Below are 17,816 nucleotides of genomic sequence, written 5' to 3'. Positions count from 1 at the left end.
AGTATTATTGGCAGAAATCCAAAAATAAGCTTTGCCTTGGGGTGGCCACTTCAATATCTTTCCAGAACAGACTCTCCCCCTCCCCCACGCACACTTCCAATCAGTTCTATATAGCAGTATTAATATTTGCTGAATTACCAAGAGGGCTGCTGTGATCTTCCATGAACCTATGATCTTCCTCCTAATGAAAAAGACTGATCCTCTTACTCAGGCACTGATACAATTGATTAGGTATTCTGATCTACGTTTTTTGGAATTTTTTGAAAACAGAAGTTGACATATCAAAATATTGATAAAATAGTATATTGTGTCAATTACTGAGAAGAAAAATATTGAAAAAGCCCACAAGTGATGCCGGTGGGGAGGAGGGGGAGAGGGGGAAAGTGGAGAAACTCATCATTTGGAAATCCCATTGACATTGTACTACATTGGCAAGAGCTGCAACAATGAGGTTTACAAGGGAAAAGCGTTGAACAGCTGATGGAGAATTGTCACTGTATTCTCAACTGTGACATGTGTCTGCAGATGCCAGCCACAGATGTAAACAAAATGTTAGGAGATAAAAACCCCAGCCCATGGCCACATAGCCCAGAAAACCCACCATAACCAGTTCATTGCAGCCATGAAAGCCTTTGACAATACATCTCAGCAGGTTGTTTTTACTACAGTTTCTTTTGAGAAAATGGGCAGTGTATTGATGCAGATTGGCATTGATTGTAGGTACTGACCTATTATTGTTAACATGAAGTTCTTTTGATTTTACTGGGACAAAAGTGTCTAGTCTCACTTGGTAAGACTCACTGACATGTAATGGCAAACTGTGGTTCCTTGCTAAATGAATGAGCTTGGCATATCATCTGGTTTACACACTTTCTCCCACTCCCTCTTCTCTCTCATGTGTGAGTATTTAGTTCCAACTTTGCAGCAATGCCTAGTCTTCCATCTGGACCTGCAACTTTGATTTGTTTTCCCCTTGAAAATCAGTATTCTAAACAAAGATTAAGCAATTGTTTGGATTCCTGGTGAGAAGTGAAAATGCAAACTATCAGTTAAGTGCTTAGATGTAATAGTAAATTGTGGTTTGCATTAAAGCTAGAAATCTAAATTAACTGGGCATGCACAAGAGAAGAGAAGCCTGAAAATATGTTAGGCTTGTTTTCATAATGTTACATCTGAACCAACCTATTGTATAAAGCCGCAAATACTTAAGTGCTGATATAACAGGTGGCATTTCATCTGGAGTATCCCAAATAAGGTTTATCTAGTATTCCTTATGCAGCTATCCTATGGGACAGCCTCAACATTCTCTGTATCCTGAAGCTAACACTATGCTTCAGTGGCAAGATGTGTTTGAAACAAAGGACAGCATTCACATTTATAAAGACTCCACAAGTATAAAATTTCAAAGGATTTATTTCTACCAGGGTACAATTTTTGGCGGATAATGCTGGTGGATTTACTTTTCCATTTCAACACACATTACTTTTACCCAAGCCTGACCTCAAATCTTTCTGCTTCTCTATGTATGTCAAGTGTCTTTATCCCCCACACAGTCTAGACTTAGCTAATTCTATGTCACCAACTTCAATCTGCAAGTGGATCTTAGTGCACCAAACCTTGAGCTCTAAGTACAAAGCTATTCTCTGCTCTGATCTCATTTCTTTGTATGCTGTCAGTCAGCTGCTGGTCCATACTGGTTTCTGATCCTGTCCCTCTAGTTCCTTTGACATGCTTTTCTGTAAGGTGTCAGTTTGCAGTGACTGGAGTATTCTAGTTTACACTGCACACTTCATTGAATCCAGAAAAGCAGGACATATGAAAGGGGATCAAACCTGGCTTCCTAGCAGGCAAAAGCTGTGACATTTTTGTGACTTGAGGAAAGGCAAGATGGACACTGCCACGACAAGCAAAATGGAGAATAAAAATGCTTGACATCTGAGCTCTACAACAATGTCGTTGTCGCCTTTGTGAAATTCTGTTTTACTAAGGTTCTGCTTCCTGCTGTTTCTGCAGTTGGCTCTGGTTATGTGGAACTGGCTGGTATGTGCTGGCCAAACCCATGACCCTGCGGCTGCTGTTCATTGTATGATGTGAGAAATGATGGACCGTGTGCTCCACAGTGCTGGGTGCCTCTTTGCTCTTTCCTGCATGGTTGTGGCTCTTGTCATGGTGTCTGGAAGCCTCAGTAGTCATCGCACTGGTCTCTGCTGTGCTACTTATCTGTGAAAATAAAATCAAGTTCTAGTTTATTATACCAATGGCCTCAAGGTGAAAACAGATCTGCAATTCAAAATTTGGTGCAATGGGTTTGAAAAGGCGTTATTTGCATCTGTATTATCTGTAAGTTCATTTAAAATGTGACACCTGTCTGTGTAACATGAGTTTAAGATGATAATTTCAGATGGTTCAGATGCTTTGCAGTATCCCAGCATCTTTTCCAACTTGCTAGGACAGAGGTTGGGGAAAAAAGCATCAGGCTGCTGCAATTTTCTCCACACTAGACTAGCACAGAGATGCAGTGAACAAAGATATGCAGTCCTCTACCTTCTACCCTCTGCACCTTGATGTAAGTAGAATACACAAAGGAATCTTTCAGAGTTTCTAATCGGGCTGGACAAGTGTACATAGAATGAATAAACTTAGTTGAATAGCAAAAGTGTGGCTTGAGGAGGCGGTGAGAGTTCAAATTCCTACCTCTTGGTTGCTATTAGAATAGTACCAGGAACAATTGCCACAGTAGTCTTTGTGGTATGTGTGGTGTACAGCAGCTTCAACATAAGGGAAGTGCAGGAAACTGTGTGGCAACCGGATATGGAAAGTCAGCTTGCCGCACCTATAAGTCCAGAAGACATGAAAGACAAAAAGTGTACAGAATTGGTGTCAGGATCCCTTCATACCTGGAATGAATCTGACCTGATGTGAACTGGCCTTCTGTTTTCCATGAAGTCAGAAAGGAATAAGGGTAAAAAGTTGCCTGGTAAGAACAGTGAGTTTGTTGGAGTGTTCTAAAGTGACACAGGAGCTCATTCACCTACTGGCCTCTCAACTCAAAGGCTAAAGTGTTCAAGTTTTATGCTGCTCTGGTTCTCAGTCTTCAAGTTGCCCCAGTGTGTGTTGCATAATATAATGCAAGCACACAGTCTCCACAGTTTTTCCTAGATGTCTCTTCAAACAGCCTAAGTTCAAGGCCCTCTGTTGCAAATGATATTTGGAAAAGAAAGCAGCAAGCAGCTTTACACAATTCTCATATCCTTTGATCAATGTATTATGTAGGCAAGATGAACACAAGAAAAGCCACGCTGGATCAGACCAAGGCCCATCAAGTCCAGCAGTCTTTTCATACAGCAGCCAACCAGGTGCCTTTAGAAGCCTGCAAACAAGATGACTGTAGCAGCATTATCCTGTTTGTATTTCACAGAGGCTAAAGAGGCTTCAGTATCAGAGGCATGCTCCTCTGATACTGGAGAGAATATGTATGTGTCATAACTGGTAGCCATTTTGACTAGTAGCCATGGATGGCTCTATCCTCCATGAACTCAGAACATGAGAACATAAGAAAGAGCCTGCTGGATCAGACCAGAGTCCATCTAGTCCAGCACTCTGCTACTCGCAGTGGTCCACCAGATGCCTTTGGGAGCTCTTAAAGTCCTCCAAGTTGGAAGCCATTACCACATCCCAAGACAAGGGAGTTCCACAATTTCACTATGTTTTACGTGAAGAAATACTTCATTTTGTCTGTTTTGAATCTCTTATCCTTCATCTTCAGGAGATTATCTCACATTTTACTATTATGGGAGAGGGAAGAAAAGCTTCTCCCTGCCTCCTCTCTTTACCCCGTGCATAATTTTATAGACCTCTATCATGTCTCCCCTTACCCACCTTTTTTCTAAGCTAAACAGTCCCAAGCTGTTTAACCACTCCTCACAGGGCAGTTGCACTAGCCCCAGAGGTGGGATCCATCCAACCAGTTTTCACCACTTCTCTAGAAGTGGTTACTAATTTTTTATGAGTGTCGAGAAGGGGTTACTAAAGCAACCTCCCTGCCCAATAGGAACTGGAGGTGCGTTCGTGTGGCGGAGCCACTGTTTGAATCCCACCACCATCAGAACGTGTTATTAAAATTTTTGGATCCCACCACTGACTAGCCCATTTTTGATCACTTTTTCCTGCACCTTCTCAAGCTCTGCAACGTCCTTTTTAAGGGGTGGTATATAGTATTTCAAGTGTCTTCACATCGTAGGTTTGAATAAGAGCAGCATGACTGCAGCAGTTTTATTATCCATTCCTTGCCTAATTCTGCTTTTCACTGCAGGGTTGACATTTTCATTGAGCTATCCACTCCCTCCTCAAGATCCTTTCTTGGTCTGTTGCTGCCAGTACAGATTCAATCAGTGTATTTGTGATGGGATTTTTTTGCCCCAATAAGCAACACTTTACACTTGCTCACATTGAATTTCATTTGCCATTTTAATGCCCGTTCCTCCAGTTTGAAGAGATCCTTTTGGAGCTCTTCACAATCCATTTTAGTTTTAATCACCCTGAGTATTATGATGTCATCTGCAAACTTGACCACTTCTCTGTTCACCCCCAGCTCCAGGTCACTGATGAACAGGTTGAAAAACACCAGTCCCAACATAGATCCTGGAGGGTCCTCACTGCTCACATCCCTCCACTGTGAGAACTGACAATTTATTCCTGCTCTCTGCTTCCTATTTTTTAGCCAGCATTCAGTCCATAAGAAGACTTGTCCTTTTGTTCCATTCCATGACTATGAAGTTTGCTTAGTGGTCTTTGGTGGGGGACTGTCAAAAGCTTTTTGAAAATCCAAATAAACAATGTCCAAATAAACAATCATTCCTGCCCACATGTTTAGTGACACTTTCAAAAAACTCAAAAGATTAAAAAATTAACTACCTTTGGAGAAGCCATGTTGGATTTAGCTTAGCAAGGCTTGCCCTTCTAATATGCTTGATAAGTCTATCTTTAATAATACCATCAATTTACCTGGACAGACTTAAGGGCCAGGAAGAATTTCCTGTGTCCCTCCACCCTGGAATGGGTACAGAGGCTGATCTTAGGGACATTACATATCATTGTTAGAAATTCAACAATTTCCCATCTGAATTCTTGAAGAACTCTAAGACAAATACTGTCTGGTTCCATTGACTTGTTAGTTTGCAGTTCTTGAACTTCCCGACTTGTTACCACTAATTGCCCCAGTTCCTCATTCTCCCTTCCCCAAAACATCTTTGGGAAAAGGTGTGAAAATAAGCTATGCAGTCAAATGAAGAAGAAAAGGGCAAGAAGGTGAACTTTGACCATTCCTAAATCTGTAGCCAGGCACACTGTTAAAATAGAGATCAGAGCCTTAGACCAGCAGTTTAGATCCTATATTGAAGAATTTCGCATTCCATTTTCTACCATGTTCTATAATCCTCACAGCTACCTTCCTTCACTTCCTTGTCTGCACACTGTACTAGTTGCTTTTCACCTAGACTATTTTGTAACAAGTATAGGTTTAGACAATTTCTTGGAGATCCACCTTGTCCTGAAGAGTGATGTCATTTGTTAACCCAGCAAACTGCCTTGTAAATTAGCCTGATGGTTCATGATCGTTAAGAAGTCCAGAGCTTGGGCTCTGATGACAGATACATAAAAAGAGATCCTTCTCCATTACCTTGATATAAAGACAGTAGGGGGAATGAGTTTAAGTACTGACCTGTCATAGATCAGGAAGTCATCCTTGTTCCCATCAAGAATTTTCCAGACATCAGGTTCCAAGATCTCCTGCTGGTAAACAGGGATTTCCTCGGGAGCATGCCGCTTGAGCTCCCAATACATTGCCCGGGAAAAAGGAGTCTTTTCATTCACAATCATGAAACTTACATTGACCATCCCTTCATGGGATAGTTTCTTCTGCAAGCTGCCAAGGCTGGTAGTAAGAAACAGCAAGAACGTTTAAGAACTGAGGGAGGGCAACTGGACGTTTCCTCGACATACACACCCAGGCAAGGACGTAGGTAAGGGGGGGGGGGTTTCATGGGCTCAAAAAAACCCCATTACGTGTCTGGCTTGCTTGAGTGCCCCCCCCCACCGCAGGGAGGGGCTCCACCCCTGCCTGGAAATGGGGCTCCGCCCCCCTTCTTGATCCAAATTCGTGATACAACATGATGTTAGTGAATTCTAACATATATGTGATACTGCATCTTCCACTACCACCACCCCTTACAGGCCCAGAAACAGTCAATCCTCTCCAGATAGTGAACTCACCTGGCAGCTTGCTTGAGACAAAACTGTCAACTGGCTTTTAACAGTGCCACTACTGTCACCTGGCCTTCCATCCCATCCATTGGGACTGTCCCATTGATCTCCCAGAGTGGTGCAGGCTGGCATATTTGGCTCCTGTTCTCAGCCACTTCAGCCAGTGTGGCAGTAATCACCAGTCCTACCAGCAAGGCTGCTGTGGCTAAGGTGGAACATCCCATCTTTTCCACCTCTCTTCAGCCTAGGATAAAAACAGTAGGATTAAGAATACAAGAACTCCCTTTGCAGGTCAGAGTCTGGCAATAATCTCATGCAGATTTACTTCTGAGTACACTCAATTGAGCTTAATCTGTAAAGATCCATATATTTCTGGTCTCTTGTTTCTAAAAGTGAATAATAGATGCTGATGGTGTAGTCAAATGGCAGCTACCCAAGCTTGAGACCCTGAGACCCCTTGTGTCATATTCATGCCATTGTTCGGTTATAATGAGGACGCATATACTATATAATTACTTTTGTTTTCTCCATTCCTGGAAGACAGCATTTGCATCAGAGAGGTGGTAGAAGGGAATACATTAACTATTTTAATCGAACCACGTGTAAATGGATCCTGATAAACATTCCCCTGAGCTTTTTCTTCTAGCAGAATAGTGATATAAATAACCTATTCTTCCAATTTAGTAAAATTCAGTATCATCAACATGCAGAACTTCTGAGATCTTGCAATCAGTTTTTTTCCCAGCATCTTTTATGGCAGAATCAGTTCTCCTGACATTTTGTTTTACATTACCTGCAAGGGGAGGGAGCCCTGATTTTAATTAGGTTTGACTGGATTTTAATTTAATTTCATTCAGTTCTATTTAATTAAGCTTTGAAGGCATGAGCATATAACCAGGGTCATAGCTAGGTTAGAAGCAGTGGGTTTTCTAAACTTTGAACATTTTCAGCCAAAAATGTTTCAAGAAAAAAAGTATTTTTTCTTTCCCTTTCTATTTTTTTCAGTTCAAATTTGCTACTTTCAGTTGTACACCCTATGCCTTACATACAACCAGCATCCCAACTCAGAAAATATTTTTACAGTTTAAAGAATGAGAGCTTGTTTTAGACTAGAAAAGTATCTTGTTTTTAAAAAATGACAAAATGAGAAATAGTGGATGCATATTTGTAGTGCTCTAAATTCCACTCTCTTGGCCTGTCCAATTCCATTCCTCTGTGGTTGGTTTTTAAATAATATTGCTCCCTGTGATACTGAAACAATCCTTCTTTAGATAACATGTTTTAGTATGGCAGGGTGCTCCAGAGTGGGTGATTGTAAAAGCTTAAAGAGGGTAGTGAGTAACTAAGAAAGGGGTGTACAACTGAAAGTCTATTTAAGGAATATGTTAATTATAAATACGTGAAAACTTTAGAGTTTAAAAACAATTAAATGCATTTCCAATGCTGACAATTCACAAAATGTACAAAGTTCCTAAACCTGGTGTTAAGGCTATGAAAATTTGTGTTGGTTATGAGGAAATTACTCATTTTGCAATAATTTCTTTTAAACACCACCAATAAATGTAGCACCCATATCCTGTGAAAAGGCTACCTACAACTAACCTTTTACCAGAGGGAAGCTTCTATAAGGGAAAAACACAGCTACAGTACAGGTCCCTGTCATTTCTTTTCCTTCTGTAGAATTAACAGTTTGTGGGAGACAGAGATAAATTGCACTGGACATGGCTGCCTGCAGGTCTGGAGAATGTCCTGACCCTTTAACAGAGGCTTAATGTGTGGAAATGGGCAGCTGAGGCTTTTTTATGGCACCCTATTAAGTTTCTGTCAGAGACAGGGAATTCTTTTTCTCCAGATAATGGCAAACTGACTACTGAAACAATTAAACTCCCCATCTTCTTACCCCACAGCTCTAATCAAAAATTGAACCCATCTTAACAGCCTCTTGGGAGATCTGATTATATATGTTCCATGAGTCACATCTGTTTCAGTCCAGTTTAAGACAATCTCAGAAGCAGCACATGGGGACATATTGCATAAAACCTTCCTAGGCCCAAATCATGTTAATAAGTATATATAGAAAGCCCCTTTCTTATGTTTGTATGAAGCTGAGGAAAATAACAGACATTCTTTTACTATTGCTGAAGTGCCCTGCCCATTCCAGCTCAGGGGAGAGGAATCTAAAGTAGATTTACTTAGATGTAGATTCCATTTTATTTTACTGTCCTTACTTTCAAAGTTCTTAGGACTGCAGCCATAGACATTGTCTATGAAAACTCAAAATCACAATTTCACATGAATAATATTTTTAAATGCAGAAATTGAAGTTGAAGAGTGTAAAATGTGCCCCTTCTGGAATCTGCGAACACAAAACACACAGTTTCATGTTCACATTACCTTGAGAAAGAAAAGGATCTTGGATTACACTCTGGAAACGAATTTAAATGAGCCTGGATTCAAGCTTATTGTTACTGCATAGGTATTAAAATATGTAGCTGTGTGAGGAATATTTGGGTAAAACTATGCCAGAATTGGAGCCACCATGCATTTCTGTATAAGTGTTGCCCACTTTAACATATCCCTGAAAAGGCTGATTTCAATTTTCATATTGTCTTGAAAAATCATTCTGGATTAACTTTTTCATAGGCTTGTTTCAGACATGACAGGGTAGGAAATCCATATCCGAACAGTTAATGCCATAATGTATGGAAAAACCTATTTGGGCATTTTTGCACCTGTAGTACACAGAGGCTAATTGTACTAATGGTACATATTTGTCCAAAATAGACCCCAAAACAATTTTCACATGATAAAATCAACATTGTCTGCAGTGCATGTCAAAACTGTAAACTTTGCAAGTGGATCTAAGAAATCAAATGTAAATTCAATAATCACCATAGAAGCAAAACTTTCTGCATTGTATCTGCAAGTGAAACTCTTTATGAAGAATTGGTGGGAAGTACACAATACCACCCTCTTCATTCCCTCATGTAATCCTAGTAAGGAACTGCCACTATCTTTTCTCCACTATGACAGTCCTTAGATTTCATTTCCTCTTTCATAAAGCACTGCCCATTTTCCTCTCTTTGATGTTACCTGCATCTTGCATATCTGGAAAATTCTACACCATTATTTAACACCCTCAAACTAAGGCAAAAATTATCAGAAGAAGATGGATTTCATAAGGAGTTCTATTCTAGATGCCCAGGGCTATATCTGTGAAGAGCAAGCAGATGAAACATCATCCCTGTTCTCCCCAGGTTTCATGTTCAAATCTCTAGGCATTTCCCAGCCTGTAACTGGTAACCCCATCCCAACCAGTGGCAAAGAGGGACCTGACAACCCTACGACATGGATTGTTTGTAATTTCTACCTCTAACTCAGCATCTGCGTCTCCTTCACACAAACACCTCGCCTTACTATGTCTCTAAAGTCCTGAGTCTTAGGCTGTGGGAATCAGCACTGAGGTTTTGATTAAAGAGATACAATAGGTTCTTCTTTGTATCAAAACTGTCTGCATTCTCATTCATGTAAACTAATTAGGTTTACCAACAGATCTGGTAATAAAGATCCTGTGTACTTAATAGAGGCTTATTCGGTGTAAATGGACAGCCAAAGCTTTTCATACCATGGAGGTGAGTAACATCACCTGATAAATTATGTCTTATTCAGCCTCTGTTAAAAGGACAGGACATTTTCTTCTCCAAGCAGCTGGCAAACCCAAACCTAAGGCCATTCCTATCAAACCTTATTGGTCTTATGCCTCAGGAAACCAGTAGGACTTTAACCAAGGAGATATAGAGATTTCTAACATCCTTCCCCCTTCTCTTTTATCTCTTTTATCTCTTACTCCCTTGTGACAAATCTCACAGCTAGATAACTTGACCACTGACAGAATCTGACCCAGATGGCACCCTCCCCAGTTAATTCACACATAGAATTCCTATTAAGGTGATAATATACCTTTTCCTTGGTGACTCCAGCTGTTGTTCTATGCCATCCTTTTAAAGAACGATGATTTCTACCATCTAGGTAGGATTTCTGTCCGTAGGCTGGCCCCAGCATGCTTTATCTCCCATTCCAATTCTCTCCACCCAAAAGGGGTGAGATAGGGGTGGGGTGTTGAACTGGCAGTTACCCACTCAGATGTCCCTGAAGCATCGCTTAGCAAGATGCTTGGTGCTTATCACTGCCAATCACCCAACAGTACTTGTTTACTCAGGGAGAGCAAGTGTAGTGGTGAAGAGATATCTTTCAGTACTAGGAAAACATTGTTCCCCTCCAGAGCACTAGCAAGCTGCCTGACAGTTTCCAGTTACATCCAAGTGGTGCAGTACTGAGCAAGACCCATCAAGCAGCAACAAGAAGCAAGTACATTGAGAAGCAAGTTCCAGAGGTGTACCATGTTCTTACATTCAACTTGCATTTCTTCAATTGTTGGCATGCTGCTAGTTTTCCTTCAGGTACCGACAAAAGACAATAGCAGCTGCAACAACCAAGATCAGCTGTGCATGATAAGATATTTAAATATTAAATGTATGGAAGTTGGAATTTCTTAGTGTCTCCTGTTCTGGCATGAACTTCCTAAACTTTTATCTTCAAAATGATCGAAGGAACAGATTGAACAATAAACTGTTTATCCTTAAAGTAAATGTGGGATTATCTTTGTCAGGCTACTTCCACTACCAGGGCACATTTGCATTGCCCAGTTGAAAGGAAAGTTGAAAGTAGAGGTCTAACACTTCTGAACTTCTTCTTCTTAATGTTGTATCATTTGCATCCTTGATCTGTGTCCATCCTGGCTGGTGGAAGCCAGCATAGGGAGGAGGAGGGGATGAGCACCCCTATCTCATCCCATCTTACAGGTCCTGTTCAATTCCACAGGGCCTGTAAGATGGAAATGTTCCACCAGGCCTAAGGTTGAGAACAGAGACTGCCTTTATCAGCTGGTATCCCTTCTTTCTTCTTCTATTCTCTTCCCTTCCCCTTTTCTTCCCCCCTACCTCTCCCTTTTTCTCCTCCTTCTCTTTCTCTCCTGTCCTTCTTTTCTTCTTTTTCCTTGTTCTCATCTTCCCTTTCCCATTGTGGTTCCTTCCCCAATCCTTTCTGAAGGATCCAAGTTAGACCTCATGCTTCCTTGTTGTCTCTTAGGTTTCTCCATTATTCCTTTCAGGATTAATCCCATCCTGATTGAAAATGATTTCTTCATTGAACCCATCTAAATTAAAATGAGGGACCACTACTGGGCACCATTTTTAACTCTTAAGTCTTTAAGGCTAATATTGTTGCTATTAACAAATATATATGCGAGTTTTATGTTGATGTTTTATTGAACATAGTGAGCAGCAGTGGCGTAGTGGCTAAGAGCAGGTGCACTCTGATCTGGAGGAACCGGGTTTGATTCCCAGCTCTGCCGCTTGAGTTGTGAAGGCTTATCTGGGGAATTCAGATTAGCCTGTACACTCCCACACACGCCAGCTGGGTGACCTTGGGCTAGTCACAGCTTTTCCAAGCTCTCTCAGCCCCACCCACCTCACAGGGTGTTTCATTTCATGACATTTAATAGACAGATTATGTTTGATCCAAGGACTTCACATAAAGATTGAACAGCATGGGGGACAGGATTGTGCCCTGTGGGATCCCATACTGATGATTACTTGTATCCAGTAGCAACTCTTTGGGTCTGGTCTGTGTGAAATGGGGGAGGGGGGGAATGCCATTGCCCTCCCAGTTGTCTGCACTTTACCCCCAGCAAGCTGGGTACTCATTTGACCAACCTCAGGAGGACTGAAGGGTGAGTCAAGCTTGAGCCAGCTACCTGAACATGACTTCTCTTAGGAATCAAACTCAGGTCATGAGCAGAGCATTGACTGCAGTACTGCAGTTTACCACTCTGCACCACGGGGCTCCTGCAAGAGAGGGAAAAGCAGGGTATTTTAAAAATCCTACTCCTCTAAATATTTATCCAGAGGAAATAGTTCTGCTTTTAAAAGCAATTTCCAACTTGTTCATTAGTTTTGCAGAGCTATTAATTGTGTTGTCTGAGTTCTTTGTTAAAACTCAGTGAATGAACTATGACAATTGCAGATTAAACAGCTAGTATGGAAGCAACCCCAAAGTACAGAGCAGCAAATCTTAATCAGGCCACAGTCAGATCATCTAATTCAAAAGTAATTGGTTACTTTTTATGTTAACGCTAGCTGAGGCACTGGCTGTACATGACCTTGAAACTAATCATTGTATGAGATGTTTCTGTAATGTGATGACTGACCGCCCTTCTGTCATAGGGCAGAACCCCTGCACAGAAAAACAAGCTTTCAGTAGAAACTAATAGCCATTCAAGAGGAGCATATTCATTGGAGCCAAACAGCTACAATTAAAGCTACACTGAAATGAATAAACCCAACAGTCAAAGGAAGCAAATGGGAACAAACATAGATGTGAATTAGTCAGTTAATTAATAAAGTGCATTGCTGTCATAGGAGAAATGGTAAATGCTGAGTATTGAGAGGATAGAATATGAAATCAGGAAAAAAACATGCAGTTTTAAAGACTCACCCTGGCCCTCTGTTCACATTACACATCTATCCTCTCCTTAGATGTAATCACTGTCTTGTAAGTGTATGCAAGATTCAGGCTCCTGCATCCCCAAATGGTCAGGAAGGTTCCTAATCAGGATGGATCAGTATTGCTAATCTCAGAATGGGTGAATGTTTTTGTACTGATTATTTCTGTGCTTCTTGAGATCTTAGAATTTTTAGCATAATTGTGTGTGTGTGTGTATTCAATAGGTTCCATGTCTGTATAAAGTGCCATCAAGTAACACCTAACAAATTGTGACCCCATAGTGTTTTCATGGCAAGAGACATTTAGAGGTGGTTGGCTATTGCTTGCCTCCATATTGGTTGAGAGTTCTGAGAGAACTGTGACTGGTCCAAGGTTACCCTGCTGACTCCATGGGGAGGAGTGGGAAATTGAACTCCCTTCTCTAGGTTAGAATCCAGAGCTCTTAAGCAGTGCACCTTGCTGGCTCTTCCAATAAGGTCCTGCTATTAAGATACATTTCATGAATTGGAACGGTGCTGAGTTGTTTTTCTTACGATAAAAAAATACCTCACACTATAACTACAGCGGTATTAGCACTCATCAAACCCATTCTAGAGGGACAGGTACGCTAGTCTGCCGCAACCAACATAATCAGCTCTCTTGTCTTGTGTAACGAATAATGGCATAGCTTTCCTAAACCAGAGCCCGCTTTGACGAGTGCATGCATGTCCTTTCATCTTTTTGCTTTGAAGCACGAGGAGCCCAGTTCCAGCATGTTCATCTGACATTTAAACTCATTATTTACAACGATAGTTCCTGTTCCTCAAGAACAGTTTGATAAATATTCCTTCCCCCGCATATCTGACTGGATGCCTTGAAGCTCCTCCTTGAGATTCAAGTCAGGGGCGGGAGGAGGAGTTCTACGCCCTGCTTGCTGCAGCAGATGATAAGGATTTCCGCACCGGCCGGCATTAGACATTCGAGACAAAGGGAAACGGCCTGAGGCAAGTTGTGAAGGGGGAAAGGACGGGGGTGAGGGTGGAAACTGTCAGGCAGCTCCTGATGAGTAGACCCAGAAGTAAAGAGAGAATAAGTGTGAAGGTAATGCTCAGTCCACGGACTACATTTCCCATCAGCTCCTGCTGCATTGCAGTGACCTTCAAAAACAGCGTTTATTCAGTGGCTGGAATTGAGGACTGATGAGGGAAAAGGTCGGAGAGGACCGATTAGGAGTTTTTGGAAGAATTCAAGTTTAGCAAGCAGATTAGCACAACCGGTTTGAACTAGAAATGTAGTTTAACGCGATTGACGTGTGCGGGAAATCCTGGAACGAAAGCAGCATTTCATTCATTGCTGAATGTGACTTGACATCTGTTGCTGCACATTCCGGAAACTGGTTAAAGCAGCCTTGGGAACGACGAGCTACTCATCCCTGCCCCATTTAAGGATTGCTCATTATTAACCCGGTGTCTTTAGCCTTCTTTAAGCAAAGTGACTGGGGACAAGCCAGAGCGTTTCTAGCTGAAGCGTGAAATAGTAGGCTTGCTTGCTGTATACAGAACCTAAGAGCGCATGGAAGCCACGCGGCTGCTTCTGATGACCACGTGGTGACCACGCTTTCTGGAATGTGATTTCTGGAACCCACCAGAGTTAATATAGCAACGCCAGAAAGCCTTCAGCACTCGTTCCACGAGCTCCCTCCCCAATTATGTTGTACAAAATGCAAACTAGGTGTAATGTGTGGAGGAGAAAAGAAGACTATATCATCTCCATAATGTCCTAGTCTAAGTTGGTGTTGTCCAGTTGTTAGGACTAGCTAAATCTTTTGCTCGCTGTTCTCTGTCTAAGATGGGAGAGAGGAATGGAGAAACCAAGACTACAAAGTGTCTTTTATCTAAGGAAAGTTATTGATGGCTGCTTATTTAAGTTTATTTTAAAATAAATAAAATAATAAGTTGGCTAGATCCTGTCCCATACAACCTAGGGAACAGGGTGCTAATTTATGCAGGTGAATATTTTAATTAGCCAATTGGTCAGTTTCACAGACCAGTTCTAGTTTCCTTTGGCTTTTTGATAACATGGAATCAGAAGGGGAGGTCCCATAGAGCTTTTCCTTTCTCACACTTCCCATATGAAAGTTGGGACACTTTCCCTGGAATGTCAGCAGTCTCCATCTGACCTTGTCATCTAACCACGGAGTTTGCTTTCTTTTATTTTTCTGTAGATCTGACAGAAAAATTGTGTATTGCATCCCACTACCCCTTCCAACTGCATTATGTCTGTGAAGCAGTTGTGCTACATTGGTTTCCATGTTCCTGAGAAGCAGCAACTGGCCAAGAACCTAGTACAAAAGTTTGGCTTTGAACTGTTTGCTGCACGAGTGACTGCATCGAGCAAGCAACTGGCACTGAGAAGAGGAGCTGCTGTCTTTATTGTCAATGAGAGGCTGAAGGCAGCCAGGGAAGTCCCACCGAAGTTTTCTTCTGATCCCTGCAAGGATCAAAGGTTTTTGTATGATGTGGATCTGAAGCATGCAGTCAGCACAGCTTCCAACATTTGCTTTGAGATGGAGAACGTACCTGGTGTCTCCCAGAGCCTTCAGGAACAAGGCTGCCAAATCCTTATCCCTCCTACTAATGTCGCAGATGAGGGTGGTTGTGTCACTTATGCAGTGGTGAGATCCATTTTGGGCAATATCAGCCACACTCTGCTTGACCGATCACAGTATTGTGGGCTTTTCCTGCCTGGCTTTCTTGGTGTAGAGGGTTCCTCTAAAGACTTTAGAAGAGATAGGGAGGTCACACATTTTGACCACATCACCTATGCTTGTACCCCAGGTAGTTCTCAAGCAATACTAGATTGGTACAAGAAATGTTTTGGTTTCCAGCGCTTCTTTGTCCACCAACAAGATGCTGCTGCTGAAGGGTATAGTATCCGGGGAGCTGGCATGGGCCTCCGTCTTACTGCCATGCATTGCAGTGGGAGCGGCTTGACTCAGTTAGATCATGACTGTAAGCTTGTTCTGGCTGAGTCATTGCCACAGCAAAGAAAAAATCAGGTAGATACTTTCTTAGAGCAACATGGAGGGGCTGGCATTCAACATGTGGCACTCTACACATCAGATATCATAAGAACTGCTGCAGCCATGGCAAAGTCTGGTGCAAGCTTTGTAGAACCACCCATAACCTACTACAGTGACAACAACAGGGCGAAAGAGATGCAGCAAGTTGGGCAGGATCCTCAGCTTCTGGAACACTATGGCATTCTCCTGGATTCTGAAGTAGCTGAGGAAAGCAGCAGCATCAGCCCAGGCGTCCATGGTAAACAATACCTGATGCAGATATTCACTAAACCTCTCTTTGCAGAGGACACATTCTTCCTAGAGCTCATAGAACGAAGTGGGGCTATAGGTTTTGGTGAGAGAAACATCCGTGCTCTCTGGCAAGCAGTACAGAACTATATGGACAAGCAGTAGAGACTGACTTCAATTTCTTAAGGATGAACTTTAATAATAATAAAGTACTTTCAAGTCATAACCAATTTATGGCAACCCCTTCGTGTGATTTTTAAGGTAAAAGAAGAAGAGTTTGGATTTATATCCCCCCTTTCTCTCCTATAAGGAGTCTCAAAGGGGCTCACAATCTCCTTTCCCTCCCCCCCCCCCCAACAACAAACACCCTAAGAGGTAGGTGGGACTGAGAGAGCTCTGAAGAACTGTGACTAGCTCAAGGTCACCCAGCTGGCATGTGTTGAAGTGCACAAGCTAATCTGATTCACCAGATAAGCCTCCACAGCTCAAGTGGCAGAGTGGAGAACCAAACTCCAGATTAGAGTGCATCTGCTCTTAACCACTACACCACGCTGAGCATTGTTGATCTATCATTGCCTTCCTCTGTATAACAGCCCAAGTTTTCTTTGGTGGTCTCCTATCCAAATACTAATCATGATCAATCCTGCTTCGCTCCAAGCTCAGGCTAATCTGGTCTATTTAGGCTGCTACAAGAATGAACATTACATTATGCAATTATTGGGCCTAATTGTTGGGCCTTTGTGATGTGGTTGCTACCACAAATGTGCTTCCCTGGTTGGTTCTTCCCATCATATCAATAATATGTACTGAAGTTCTGATCAAGAAGATTACCTAAATCATAGAAAGTTACACCTGTATCAGTTCTATTTATACTGGTGTAGGAAGTATGCCTGCAATCTGGATGATGTACATAATCAGATCTTCTACATATTACTTGTGTAATACAGGAACTTACCCCAGCAATGAAGTTTTGTGATGATGACATGATGAAGATTGTGTGTAAAATTGGCCTTAGCTGTACAACAATCTTAGTACTGAAATGCAGAGGCCTTAAGCCATGATATCCATGTTCTATGTTCCAGAAATGGCTAGCACTGGAATCGAGAATTAAGAAAACCCATGCAAATTCTTTTGAGGTTTGGAGATTCCTTTGGGAATCGGACGATAGTAAATGCCTTCAAAATTGCCCCACAAATTAAGCCTTTTCAGTTGTCATTTATCCTGCAAGAGACCAGTTATTCTCACCCTGAGAATAGAATGGAAAGTTGTCCCTTTTTCCAGCTGTCTTTTATCCATTTTCTATTGCTCTAAATGCAGCAAATAATGACTTCTTTCAGTAATGATTGTACCTTTTACATACCATAACACAAAGCTGAACATATATTCACACCAAATTATCTGTTGGTAACCCCTTTTGGGGAATGTGTCAGTTTTCTAGTAGCAGATCCAGACACATGAAATTTGACTATAAGACAGTTCCCTGTGCAAGACTACTAGAATTTGTCTTAATATTTACATAATAGTTTGTAATCAAAGGAGCCCCTTCTGCAAAGGGCCCTTGTTATGATGCCTTTTCAATAGTCTGAGTGCAGATCACTAATGAAAGCTTTAGTTTGTTTAGTTCAAAGTTTAGTGTGTTTAGTTCAAAGTTTGCATCGTTACCTAGAGAGCATGGTTCATTGGCCCTAGATCATCCTGGGAG

The 17,816-nt window shown here is 41.7% G+C and overlaps 2 protein-coding genes across 2 annotated transcripts; one reads left to right on the top strand and one right to left on the bottom strand.

The window, feature by feature from the left end:
• Positions 1-1,395: 1,395 nt before the first annotated feature.
• Positions 1,396-10,475, bottom strand: LOC125433524 (selenoprotein Pb-like). The gene is made up of 5 exons (XM_048498107.1): positions 10,222-10,475; positions 6,271-6,505; positions 5,720-5,932; positions 2,695-2,833; positions 1,396-2,220 (listed from the first exon to the last, which is right to left on the bottom strand). The coding sequence occupies exons 2-5, from the start codon at positions 6,483-6,485 to the stop codon at positions 1,984-1,986; spliced, it is 804 nt and encodes a 267-aa protein (XP_048354064.1). The 5' UTR covers positions 6,486-6,505; positions 10,222-10,475; the 3' UTR covers positions 1,396-1,983.
• A 3,237-nt stretch (positions 10,476-13,712) lies between these two features.
• HPDL (4-hydroxyphenylpyruvate dioxygenase like) lies at positions 13,713-16,344 on the top strand. Its single transcript, XM_048498193.1, has 2 exons — positions 13,713-13,808; positions 15,029-16,344. The coding sequence occupies exon 2, from the start codon at positions 15,080-15,082 to the stop codon at positions 16,277-16,279; it is 1,200 nt and encodes a 399-aa protein (XP_048354150.1). The 5' UTR covers positions 13,713-13,808; positions 15,029-15,079; the 3' UTR covers positions 16,280-16,344.
• The last annotated feature ends 1,472 nt before the right edge of the window (positions 16,345-17,816 follow it).

This window comes from Sphaerodactylus townsendi, linkage group LG05 (genome assembly GCF_021028975.2).
Source record: "Sphaerodactylus townsendi isolate TG3544 linkage group LG05, MPM_Stown_v2.3, whole genome shotgun sequence".
Lineage (NCBI taxonomy): Eukaryota > Metazoa > Chordata > Lepidosauria > Squamata > Sphaerodactylidae > Sphaerodactylus > Sphaerodactylus townsendi.
Note: the sequence above shows the minus strand (reverse complement) of the source record. Positions and strands in the feature narration are given on the sequence as shown.

What these genes read in the sequence shown, in the direction of transcription:
- HPDL (XM_048498193.1), top strand. Translation starts at nt 15,080, where the DNA reads ATGTCTGTGAAGCAGTTGTGCTACATTGGTTTCCATGTTCCTGAGAAG.